Raw genomic sequence first — 14,103 nt, forward strand, 5'->3', positions numbered from 1 at the left:
TCCTAACAGGCACCGTTAACCTGCGGCTTCCATCGGTCAGAATAAGACTGTAAAATGACAGAAAGGTCAATAAAACTTTATGAAGCTGTTTTTACTTTACCCAGAAAAACAAAAATGCTGACTGAGACACATCTTGTTTTTATTACGGTGAAGCTTCTTATAATAAGCATCAAACGTAACATTTTACCAACTGCTTAGATCCTCCTGAACATTTTCTGAGCAGAAAAGAAAGTATAACTTTGGCGTTAGAAACAAGTTTTGAATTTACGTGAATGGTTTCTATGTGTATCAGTAGAGAAACTGTGACACATGAAGTCAGAGGAGCTGACATGTGTTTCAGGTTTATTCAGATTACAGGAGAGCCACAGCCTGATGCCAACGGTTTGCGTCACGGTCAGCCCGATTCGGTTCAAACCAAATTATATTAAAAGATTAAGAGCCAATTTAAAACCAGCTTAGCTAAGAAAACATATAACATCTGTTACATTTAATGTTTCGTACTCAAAAGGTATGTGACTGAAGATTTTTAACTAAAGGGATTTTATATAAAATTTAAGCATCAAAACTCATCGAAAATTTTTATTCTTTTATTAATGTTTGAGAAATCCTTTAAAAACATCATGGAAACCATTCAGCTGTGCAAGACGCCTGGGTGGACCTAGCTCCGCCTTCAAGACGCAGCTCCTCCCCCCTCAGCTCCTTCAGACTAGCCAGCAGCAAGTAGCGAACCCCTGGTGTAACTTCGCATCAGCTGAGTTTATTTTTGGTGCTTCTTCTCAGTTAAACGCTGGTAAAAACCTTGTTAAAGGGTTAATAGAGGAGCCATGTTGAGATGATTTCCTCTGGAAAACAGCAGGAGTTTCTTAAAGAGACAGAGGCCCAATTTCAAGGCATCAAATCAGGAAGTCAAATTGCTTTTAGGTCATATTTGATATAAACAGATTTTTTATATATAACTGAAGGTAACATTTACTTTACTGAGCTGTAAATTGAAACATAATTTTGCCCATTCAATAAGTTTAATCACCTAAAATACGTCTAAAAAAGTCTATAGATCTGCAGTTTGAACAACTTCTTACACCAGAAAACACAACAAACTGTAGAAGAAAGACAAATATTCATCTTTCTTTACCCGTAGTGTTTATATCAGACACAAATAATTTACTCTGAGTCTAAGATGCTAACCAGGGTTAGCATCGAACGTTAGCTTCTCATGTTTTCTTACTAATTGACTCAAAGGTCGGGAGAGTTATGCATCAGCGCAAAACAGTTGATTTTGTGTGAAATACTGGATGGACTGGTTGATTTAATTTGTCGGTTCAAATTGCTTTGAATGGATTTAAGCAAACAACTGTTATCTTCTACTTTTTGGAGTCGCATAAGAAGCATTGGTGGGCCGGATTTGGCCCCCGGACCTCGAGTTTGATGTTTCGCGTAATGATACTAAACTGACCCCCTGCCGTTAAGCAGAGACATAAACCCGTCGTCAAAGCCGCAGAGAACAGCTCGTACCGTTGGCTTTGTTTGAACAGATGTGCTTCCAGAGGCGTCGCACGGCGGGTTGGACTCTGCCAACAAAAAGGAGCAGAGCAAGAAAGAAACCAGGTGAAACCCGTTAATACATCTGGTAGGCTAGAAATAAGCAACACCTGCCGTCTGGCCCACAAACAACCCCGGGAAACGTTGCACCAGTTCAGGCTGGAATACGACAGAAACCACCAGAATGTGAGAAAACCAGGGAGTTTTCATGTGATTGCATCCCAATATACACAATTACAGCCTATTGTCTGTTCCCTGCCATGTCCTGACCTCCCTTCTGCGGTTCCACCGAGCCACACGGCCAGATGAGGAATGTCTGGGTCCAAACTGCAAACACATGCGGCGCAGAGAGCAGAACTTTACATACCAGCAGGGAACATGGAGCCCAGAGGGCAGGGGGGCCTCAGCAGGCCTGTGCTTCACAGGCCATGAAGTTCTGGGGTGACGGCGCTTAACGGCCACCGGGGCGGAGCATGAAGAGAAAGGGAACTTTGACTAGTCCGTTAAACCAGAGTTCAGCAACTGTTACAACACCAGGAGCCACTTGGCCTCCAGTTATGCCAAATAAAATTCGTTTAGAGCCACAAAACCAACATGACTCTTTGGACATGGAGCCTGTGTTTGTTATGCTTCCTGTTAGGGAGGCAACCCGACGATTAATCAATTACTTTAACGATTAACTTATTATTCTGACGATTGATTATTCTGACGACTGATTTACTAAATGAAAAATCTGACAGTTTTAAATGGCCAATTAATCGATTAATTGTTAGAATAATTAATAGATTAAACAATAACTAAAATAGTCAATCAGGGCAAATATTGAAAATGCAGATCAATAATGTTCAAATCAGGAGCCACCTGTGTGTGAAAGGTGAATTTGCAATCATTTTATTCTCACCCGAAATGTTTATGAATATTTTCCAACTTTTTTTTTACTAATAAAACTGTTAGTTTTGTTTAAATTGATCGTAAAGCGGTGGAGCACCATGTCCTCTGAATCGTCATAATCAGAGGTGTAACAGGGTTTTATGTAAAACAATAAGATTTTTATCCCTGGCTAAATAAAGCACTCAAATTAAAATGTCAGCTTTAAACCTGAGGTACAAACAAAAGGAGAAATGTTATAGTTTTGAACAGCAGAATATACCATTTTCATACGATTTCATCAATAATCTACCGATCAAAATAATACCCTTTGACCTTTTGAGCCTTTGTCAGTCTGCGCTGCCCCATCTTGGCGAGTTCAGCAGAACAAACCAACATGGGCATAAAACGGGCAAAACGACAGTCATTAAAATGCTTGTAAAAGTTTAAATGCTCTCGTAAAAAGATCCAAAATATTTCAGTTTTAACAAACTGAGCAGACGAGCTTCTGCCTGTTCCAACAATAAATGGAGACAGAAAATCCAGGAAAACTAATCCTGCAAAAACTCCACTCAGCTCCTCCACTCTCCAACAGTATTATGTTAATTACACTTTTGCTCACATAATAATACTCAGTATTTATTAATTCAGTTAATTCAGTTCAAAATAATGCAGAAAAACAGTTAAAGAACAACTCAAAGCCACTTTGTGTCGGCTACGCTACAGGCAGACTCGTTGCCATAGCAACTGACAACAACGGCACTTGATGTTTCTGGATTAAACACAAAAATAAACACTGAAACGTTTCCCACCCAGAGAACAGAACATTCAGTCCGTTGCAGTTTTATGTTTTCAGGCTTGTTGTTTATTTTGTGATTATTGATAAGTGATCGCTGCGGTAGATTAGCTTCCGCTGCTATTAGCTAGCAGCGGTGGTATATTAGCTAATTTAAATAGCTGATGATCTGTCCTTTTTTATTTTGTAACTGAAGCAAAACACAGAATTCTGCAGCACATCTTCATGTTACGATGTCATAGTCAAGCTAGCATAACCAGCCTACTTCCCACTCCCTCGCTATTTTTTCTCAATTAAAACTTTTTCCTGGCCTTGTTATCTAGTTGTTGCAGTGAAGAACTGTGTCCTCTTTTCTTTCAAATATGAGGCATTCATTTAAGATTTAGTGCGATTTATTAACAACTTCACAGCTAAAACCAATGCTAGTCGTTGTCGGCGAGCAGCTTTTTGCCCTCCAGCAGGAAAATGGACCGGGATCTTGAGCACGTGATGTCACGATGCAAGTGGTCAATAAATTCACTGAACTCTGATCCAGAACCGCACAAAAATAAAATAAAAAATTGGAGTGAAAACAGGATTAAACAGGACAGGTTAGATCACCAGTTTGCTAGTATTCCAGATATTTAAAAAAATCAAAAGTTATCAATATTGACTGATATGAAATGCTCATATCATGACACGTTTTTCAGCCATGTTGCCCAGTCCTATCTGTAAAGTTGTTTTTTGTCTTCCTTCTCCTACAGGCTGTTTATTTAGAGATCTTTAGGTTTGCCAGGTTTTAACTGACTGTGGCAGCACTGATTCCTTCTGATGTAACTCCTTCACTCTTCCAACCAGCAAACCGTTCGCCAACAAACCTTCACTCTGACATGAAGCTCCACAGAGACTTGATCTCTGAGCTCTGAGGGAAGTGCTTTGATTCACGCAGCACCGTGATAAACGCTGGCAAACCGTGAGGAGAGAGACTGACGGACTTTATGACTCAACCACCAGAAAGTAAACAAATCCTCACAAATTGAAGAAGACATGACAGACGGTGGTGAAAAGAGGTTTGAAAGCAAGAGGATAGGTCAACAAAAAGGAAATTAATGGCAAAGAAAACTGATTTAAGTCCTGCCCTCTGGCTGGTCTGATAAGGTCGACTCGGCTGTCGGCTCCTCAGACAAATACAGATAAGAATCTTCTGAAGTTCATCAATAGGGTGGAAGTTCGTAAATGCCTCCGAAACGCTTCATTTCAGCCCCTTATGTCATTCACTCAACCCAAACATTCAACCCAGACGGGCTTACATGTTCAGGACAGGAACTCGCTGCGTTTATTTTACAAAACAGAAGTAAAACTTTGTCAATATTCTGCTAAAGTCAAAACAAAAACTATTTCGCAACTGTAACGTTAAAATATTATTAGCTGCTCAACATTTACACTCACACATGAAAACTGCTGCAAACAGATGAGCAGTTTAACAATCATACATGTTTGAAAAGCAGAAGTGGAGCCTCCTGCACAACCAAGAAGAATGCAGCAGGTGAGTAAACAACAAAACACTCGTCTTTCCCAGTAGCCATTGTACAGCAGCGGTAAAACCAGCTAACCAAAAGTGCTGGAGCTCTGGTGGGGTTGCTAGGTAACAGGCGGAACTCTGGTGGGGTTGCTAGATAATGGAACAGAGCCCACAGAATGTGACTCAACAAAATTTTTTTAAAATAATTTTTCAGATACCAAAAAACATAAACTTACTGCTATAAAAGCGGCTGGGTGTTTCTTTAGGTGCTTGGCCTGGTTTTAGAAGCATCTTAGACCCAAACGGAAATATAAAAACATGCTAAATGTTAATTTTACATATTAACCTCTGTGTAACTAATAGATGTAACAACAAAATACAAACTACAAATTAAATTGAGTTTATTTACATTTCACCTTCCTTTAAACTTAAAGTTCTCCTGATTTTTGCACGACTAGCAAGCTCAACACAGGAATGTTTATTTAACCCTTCAGCAAACTCCATTAGTGTGACGGGGGATGAAAGGGTCAATTAAAGTTTTGACAGCCCAACAATGAACTGAGTATTTAAGTCTCAGACATTGTAAGGACTTTAACACAGTGAGGACAGCGTCTGACGGACAGAACCTGCAGGGTTCTGATGGAAGCAGGATTACGTCACCCGGCGTCTATGAAGCAAAACAAACACGTTAAGAACATCACAGCTGCAGAGGCTAAAGCTGACCTTCTGGTTTCGTTTTGGCTTTAATGATGAGTTACGGTAATGAGACAGATTAGCATGTCCTGTAACGCCAATAAACCCGGCGCTGTCATCAGGACGCCGATCTGCACCAGGACAGTCATGATGAAGCAACAAAATGAGGAAATGAGGAGAAAACAAACAGAAAAATGAACAGATTGTTTGTTAAGGACTTTGTGTTCTTGCATTATTACCGTTATATAACAGGCCCAGCATGGATGATGTTTGTATGATTTTCACTAATCAAAGTGAAGTTGCACCAAGTTTCTACCTTAAGGTGCCATTATAGTCCCAGTTGCCATGACAACAGAGACCTCGGCGTCCAAACTGTTTCAAACCACAAATTAGTCAAAGTCAAACCTACAGTGTAGATTTTTTTTTTCTTTTAAATCGACCTAAAGGCTGACAGGTAAACCCAGCAGCTTCACCTCGTCCACATCTGAACGCAGGTGTTGGACGTTTTTAAGCAAGTTCTTCACAGCGAATGGTTGCAATTAACGTCCGTCAACAACCCTGTAGTGGGACAAAACGGCTAGATCATCAACTTCCTTTTTTCTCACGTAATGAGTTCGCTGCATCTGCAGGCTCTTTGCGGTTTGTGGTGGGAAGTCTGAGAAATCTTCACTGAGGTAATAGGAAAACCGCAAACATGTGGGGAACCTTCTTCCCCGGACACCTTCGGGCCGCTCAGAGGGAACCTTCAGGTCCAACATGTGGGCGAACCGAACCCTGTTCAGACCGCAGAGCAGCACCCGACCCCACACCCAGAACCAGAACATGTTAACGGCCCCCGGGTCGCCGTGAATGGTTCCACATGGACCTGACCTCATGTTACCAGTGACATCATGTCCTGATACCACGGCGACTTCAGAAACTCCTCTGGAACCTGCTGTAAAGGAAACCCAGATGTTCCTTCAGCTGTCTGCAGCTGCTCCTAATCCCCTCCGTCCATCAGCACCGGTTCCATAGAACGCTGCGCTACATTAAAGAAAAGTAACCGGGTTCCGCAAAAAGTAACCGGGTTCCACACAAACATTATCAGAAATGTTTTAATTTATCTCAAACTTTCTGGGGGGAAAAAAACAACAAAAAAAACGTTAAAAATTCTGAATATAAAAATTAGAACATTTTCTAAAATGTTCTGGATGTTTTTGAGATTGATCTCAAAAAGTTGTTTAGAAAAAAATATGGACATTTCTGGTTAAGAAAAAAAAGCCATAAATTTGCAGGATAAAATTTCAGTATTTAGATAAATCTTTTTTAAAAATCTAAAAAAAAAAAACCCCTGAAATTTCTGGTTACAAAAAGTTGAAAATTTTCTAGATAAAACTCAGAAGTTTAATAAATAAATAAAAATATCTACAAAAAAACTTGGAAATGTCTGAATTTTAAAAGTAGAAAATATTCCACCTTCAGAAATTTCTTTAAATTTTCCTTTTTTTTAATAGAGCAGAAAATCTCCAGGAAATGTTGGGATTGCTCTCAAAATTTCTGAGTTTTATCTGGCAAATTTTTGACTTTTCAAACTCAGAAGTTTCCACATTTTTTTTCCAAGAACACTTTTGATTTTTTGACTGAAATTGTCTTTTTTTCTGGTCCTTAACAGGCCATTGTAAGTTACTGTCGGAGCAATTTTCATTTGGCGTTAATAGAACTAACATTTTTGATTAGCGCATTGGATTAGCTTCTGCTAAATAAGGTGCTAGTGTAGCACTTTAATGTTAATAAAATTTGCTCATTATTACTGCATTAGGTTAATTTCTGCTTCATAATAAGTTGGTGTAGAGCTTCAAGGTTAGCTTCAGCTATATAACAATGTTAATGTAGCACTTTAGCTTTTGTGGGACTAATGTTTATTAGTAGTTTAGGGTTAGATTCCACCAAGTAGCATGTTTAGCATTAGCAGTACTAGTATTTGTGACTAGTGGTTTAAGGTTAGTGCAGCTGTTTGGTTTGCAGTGCAAACTCCTGTAAAGCTAATCAAATCTCGTGGTTTTCCTCCAGAACAACAACCCAACATCTTTACTTTTCATCAGAAACAACAGCTCAGCAGCCTGAGTTTTACTGAAGGAGTTGTTGTACGTGGGATGTTGTTCTTTTGGTCATGACCCAAACCTCAGGGTACTGAGACCGCTAGACTTTCTACTTTGCTTTCCAAGAGTCAGAACTTCTTGTAACCTCTAAAAATGTCTCGAAGAATCACCGTGAACAGTCTGCAGCTGGTTACAGGTTTTTTTCCCTCATGTAGTTGAAGAGGACTTTAAGTGGAGAAACCCTGGGCAATGTCTTAGAGTCCCAAAAACTTCCCCCCAGCTGTTCTGCATCACAAGCAATGCCTTTCTCATGGGGTCAGAGGTTAAATACAGCTATTCCAGACATAAGAGCATCCCAGCTGGATGTAATACTTGGAAGGCAGGATGGATGGAAAGATAAAAGGTAAACGGAGGGATTAAAAATGACAGCAATGCTGAAACTGAAGCAGGTTATATGGTTACTGGAATGCAGCTGTGCCCACAATCCTCTGCCTCTTTCATGTTCGGGTGAATATTGAGCTTTATGAAACACTTCAGACGTGGAAAACGCTCATAGTTCCACGACGCTCCAGAGAACAAGAAAGATTAGCGTACTGCAGATGTGGAAGTCTGAATGTTTGGTACCTGGAACAAATCAAACACAAACCGAGTTCCCAACATGACACAATGATTGTTGTATCTTTATGGCATTTTTCATCCCTTTGTTGGAAAACATAGTTTTCAACTGACGTCACTCTTCCATTGTAGCTGACAGCCATCTTGGTAGGCGGTTGCTATGACAACAGCAAAGTCACAAGCTAAGAATGAGCTCTTGCCTCATTCCTGTCTAACTTATAAACAAAATAAGTACAACTATTTGAGTACTCTACCCACCTGTGTGTAATACTAAGTAAAATATCAGTGATATTTACAGCAGTACTTACTGCTGAACTAGCAAAATTGATGTAGCTATAATCTGCTACCTAACACGGACATGTGACTAACTTCATGTATTTACTCTGCCAATTAGGTTTCAATACTACGATATAGCTAACTACCTAGTGAACACCAAGAGAGCGCACAACATGGAGGAGCTTCACCTGAAATCCATGGATGAATACAATCAATGCTAAAATGGGTTTGTACAGTTTGTACAAACTCTTCGTGTGAATAACAAGGTTCTTTTGACTGGCAGAGTAAGTAACACTCAGGTAGGTTGCATTTCAGTCTTAGCTAGCCCTTAAAAACTGCATTAGCTAAGCTAATTTTGGTATTTTGGCAGAAAGTACTACTGATATTTATCTTAGTATTACACTGAGGTGGGTAGAGGACTCAAATAGTAGTAATGTTATATTGTTTTTAGGACAGAAACGAGGCAAGAACTAGTTCTAAGGTTGTGGCTTGTTTATTGTTGCCATAGCAACTCCATAGCAACTGCCTACCAAGATGGCTGTCAATTACAAAGCTAGCGGAAATGTGACGTCACATGGGAACTATGTATTAAGTCGACCCAAAATGAGGCTCTCAGGTTTGTTTTGGTTGTATTTACCCAGAATTCCCTGCACTGTAGTCCACTTCCTGCTTTTGGAGCAGTTTCAGTCCGCTTGGCGTTCACATATGGATTCAAACGACACCAGAGTTCACTTAAACTGAACAGAGACCCAGATCTGTAGGCGGACCACAATTCATTTTTTGGTGCGATTACGCATTCACACCTCAACAACCGAACCGGACGTTCTGCAGAAACGGACTGGAGTCGGATCAAACATGGCTGCTGCTGCTGCAACCGAGCCGCTGAATGTTCTGGATCAGATCCGGTCCAGGAAGTCTTGGATGAATTAGCAGCCCGGCGGCGTCTTGTAACCCAACATGTGTTCTGTGGTCGCTGCATCACCAGCACCGCTAAAACAAAAGGATCCAGACGTTCTGGACCCGGTGATTCACAAAGATGAGGTTCTGATTAACCGGGTCAGTTAAAACACCTTTATCCCGTCTGTCAAACTGGGGATTTCTAAAAATAAATTCACCAAACATATGTTTAAATTGCCAAGTTTTGACCGACTGTTTTAATGTTTTAAAATGCATTATGTGTTAGGTTATGTAAATAAATCACTTTATCATTTTAACCTAAATATATTTATTTTAGTTAATTATTTTTAACTCATGTTTAATTTAAATTGATTTTTATGTAGATGTGATTTAATTCAGATTTGATTTAGTTTTTATTTAATTAAATTTTTTACAATTTCATTAATCTAACTGTATTTTTGTTCAATTATGTTTTTAATTTGTATTTAAATGTTTTTTATCTAATTTAAATCATGTGAATTGTTTTTTTAATTTATTTAATCTAAATGTATGTTGTTCATTTATTTTTGCTAAAATTAATATTTACTTTAAATTGATTCATTTTAGATTCAATTTAAATTAGATGTTTAGATTAGTTTTTATGTGCATTTATTTAGTCTAAATATATTTTCTTCACGCGATAAATTTACCGTATTTTCCGCAATATAAGTCGCATGCTACCGTAGAGGTTGGAGTTACGTTGTGCATCCACTAGATGGAGCTGCACTAAAGGGGGCGTGGCCGGACGATAGTCACCCTTCTCCGTTTGTGCACAGCATGATGGTGGAGAACGTGGTGCTAAATGACCTGCAGACGACCTGATTATCAGGTCAGTAGGTAGATAGGTCAGTCAAACTTTATTAACAAACCAGCGTTCTGACAACTATCCCAGCATGCACCGCGAGTTTCTTCTTCTACAGGCGAAGATGAAGTCGGCGGCTGCTTACCGTAGCTGCTAGACCTGTTGTGGCTCAATATTGGTCCATATAAAAGGCGCACCGGATTATAAGGCGCACTGTCGGCTTTTGAGGAAACTGAAGGTTTTTAGATGCCTTATAGTGCGGAAAATACGGTAATTTAAATGTATTTGTTTTAATTTGATCTGTCTGTACAGATCTCTGGTTTTCTTTACTTACTACTTACTAACTAAAACTCATAAACTAAACAGTGATAATGAAGAAATTATATGCATCAAAGCAAATGTTCCTGATATTGATCAGCTTTAAAACAAAAATCACATGAAGCTTGTTGACCTACAAAGGCAGAAAAATTACATTTTATTCATTAAATGGAAAAAAAGGAGATTAAATATTTGACCACAATGTTAATCTGTCTAGTCGAGTTGTGCATTAATCATTTATTAAGTTTCTTACATTGACAGAACAACGTTGAGTAAAATGAAGTTTTAAATCAAATCAAATGTGCGCTGCAGAGAGTAATTTGTTAAACACCATTAAAACCTTATTGCTGTGCAGTGAAACTTTATCGCTTCTCTGCGGTCTGACTTTTCTTCTCTTCAGCAGCAAAACAAGGAGTTTACTACGCGCTTTGGGTTCAGTCTGACGCTGAAGAACCATTTTTTCATCCGGATCTGAACCAAACTGGGAGAAAAAACATGGAAATATGCAACAAGGTGCAGCTGATTAACACTAATTAACCACAGACCCTGGAGAATGTATTTTAAAACCAAAAAGTCACAATATAATAAGTAGATACATGTAAACTATATTTATAGTATGCAGATATTCAAAGGTTGTTTTAATGTATTAAATATGGAGCAATAAAACTTTACATCTAATTGGTTAATAAAGTTAGCCCCGCCCACTGATGGCTGAATAAAAACGGTTTAATAAATTTATGTTTAACACAAAACTCTGAAATAATAACATTAAACGTTTAAATTATAAGTGTAACTCTCATATATGAATATTTTCGGCATATTTTTTTAACTTTTTCAAAGGTTTTATTTTAGCCTTGCGTTTAAAAAGCTGAACATTCAGAGGTAGAAATTATGACAAAAATAAAAACAAACACAGAAAAAGCGTTATTTCCTGTGAGTTTCCTCCACAGGTGAGTCCTCTTACCTGTCGGCAGCATCCCGGATCCGGACCCGCCTCCAAAGTCCAGGTCAGGTGAAGCGGCGCTCCTGGTCACCAAGCCGAGGAGACAAAGTGTCCATTTCACCGCCCAGAGAGACATTTCCACCAAACCGGAACCGGTCCTCCAGCTACACTGAGGTCATCATCTCATCCCGACCGAACTGCAGAACAAGAACTTCTTCTTCTTCTTCTCCTCCTGCTGCAGCTTCTTCACATCATCCAGGCGTTAAACCAGACAGATAAGCCCCGCCCACTCCCCAGGGCGCTGTCCAATCAGAGTCCAGAACGCCCCGCCACCCATAGAGTCCGTCTGCTTCTCATTTCTGACTCCTCAACTACTTTATCACAGGTTTACAAATATTTTCAGACTGGGAAAAAAATCCTCTATTTTTAATAGCAAGGCACGAAAAATTAAGACTTCCTGAAAAGATGAGAGTGATGGCTTTCTGGAAAATCCCATTCTAATATAAAATATGACATTATTTAACTTTAGAACGTAATGTTCTTATGTAATTAGCGACTAAATTTCTTGTTGCTCATTTTTGATCCTGTGAGTCAATAAATGAGAGAGAAAAGGCTCCAAACGTTGGATATTAGTTACTAACTAGCGATATTAAAGCATTTTGTTAACGGCAACATCGTCAGCTTTCATTGAGATTTACTGAGTTTTTGACTGAGCACAAATAAAGACCTGGAGGAAATGAAGCAGGAGACTGAGGACACTCTAAGGACAGATGTCCCCATGGAGCCTCTTGTGTTTCTGCTGGACAGAAATATCAAGGATTTACTCACTAAAGATCAATGTTACATATTGATGCACATTCTGCTGCTAGTAGCAAGAAACTTACACTAAACTGGATTAAACCTGTTCACATTACACTAAACTGGATTAAACCTATTCACATTACACTAAACTGGATTAAACCTATTCACATTACACTAAACTGGATTAAACCTGTTCACATCACACTAAACTGGATTGAACCTGTTCACATTACACTAAACTGGATTAAACCTATTCACATTACACTAAACTGGATTAAACCTGTTCACATTACACTAAACTGGATTAAACCTGTTCACATTACACTAAACTGGATTAAACCTATTCACATTACACTAAACTGGATTAAACCTATTCACATTACACTAAACTGGATTAAACCTATTCACATTACACTAAACTGGATTAAACCTATTCACATTACACTAAACTGGATTAAACCTGTTCACATTACACTAAACTGGATTAAACCTATTCACATTACACTAAACTGGATTAAACCTATTCACATTACACTAAACTGGATTAAACCTATTCACATTACACTAAACTGGATTAAACCTGTTCACATTACACTAAACTGGATTAAACCTATTCACATTACACTAAACTGGATTAAACCTGTTCACATTACACTAAACTGGATTAAACCTGCTCACATTACATTAAACTGGATTAAACCTGCTCACATTACATTAAACTGGATTAAACCTGCTCACATTACATTAAACTGGATTAAACCTGTTCACATTACACTAAACTGGATTAAACCTGCTCACATTACATTAAACTGGATTAAACCTGCTCACATTACATTAAACTGGATTAAACCTGTTCACATTACATTAAACTGGATTAAACCTGCTCACATTACATTAAACTGGATTAAACCTGCTCACATTACATTAAACTGGATTAAACCTGTTCACATTACATTAAACTGGATTAAACCTGTTCACCACCTGTTGCTGAATGGAGGAGAAACTGAAACATGACAACATGATGGAGCGTCTGACTGAAAAACTAGACATGAAAATAGAACATTAAATATAGTTTAATTAAGTATTTATTTAGGACAATAAATACTGAATTTTGAATGGACTGAATTTATATAGCGCTTTTCCAGTCATTTTGACCACTCATAGCTCTTTACAGTAGAGTCACATTCACGCACTGATACAAAGATCGGTAGGTAATTTGGGATTAGATGCCCAGGGGCACGTCCACATGTGGCAGCAGGAAGCTGGAATTGAACCTGCAACCTTCTGATCGCAAGACAACTTCTCTACCCACAGAGCCACAGTCGCCCATGTGGCATAGAGTTCGGTAGAGTTCGATTTAAAATCAAATATTAATTTAGAAAAAAAAAATTGTTTTCAAAATAAATATTTATTTTGAAGCTGAATATTAAGTAGTAAATGTTTTATACCAATACTTAGTTTGTAGGCATTTCCATATTTTTTCTGTATGAAATGCTAAATAAACAAAAATATTGATGTTAATTATTTTACAATAATCACTACAGTCATCATGGTCTAAACTAAGTAAATCCTCACAAAGATTTTATCAACCTGCCTTTGGTTTCTTTTTTTTTAAATTACTGAACATCTTTGTTTACAAATACAAAGAAAATCAAATAAACTGAACACAATGTACTATACAATATGCCAGGTTGTAGCTTTCAACAGTCAGAGTAAACTATGTTTAACTGTTGAAGTGTGTTGGATTCAGTTCGGTGCTTTTCTAATGGACATTCGTCTCTTCCAGCCATTTTAACCTGGATCTTATAAAGGCTCCTTCTGCCCTGTTTCTGGAAATCTCGTCTAGCTGATTTTGTAAAGTGGCTAAATTCATTTTATCAACATCTGACAGATCTGAGGGACTTTTTTTTTGGAGAGCCTCATCATTTCGTTAATTAT

The 14,103-nt window shown here is 38.3% G+C and overlaps 1 protein-coding gene across 1 annotated transcript in view; it reads right to left on the reverse strand.

The window, feature by feature from the left end:
- Positions 1 to 11,966, reverse strand: part of LOC103473993 (uncharacterized) — a 78,436-nt gene extending 66,470 nt beyond the window's left edge. Inside the window, exon 1 of the mRNA XM_017307678.2 lies at positions 11,386 to 11,966. Coding sequence (XP_017163167.1) covers positions 11,386 to 11,500 — 115 coding nt within the window. The 5' untranslated portion in view covers positions 11,501 to 11,966. The remainder of the gene's footprint in view (positions 1 to 11,385) is intronic.
- Between the last annotated feature and the right edge of the window lie 2,137 nt (positions 11,967 to 14,103).

Source organism: Poecilia reticulata, chromosome 12 (genome assembly GCF_904066995.2).
Source record: "Poecilia reticulata chromosome 12, P_reticulata-male-v2, whole genome shotgun sequence".
Classification (NCBI taxonomy): Eukaryota; Metazoa; Chordata; class Actinopteri; order Cyprinodontiformes; family Poeciliidae; genus Poecilia; species Poecilia reticulata.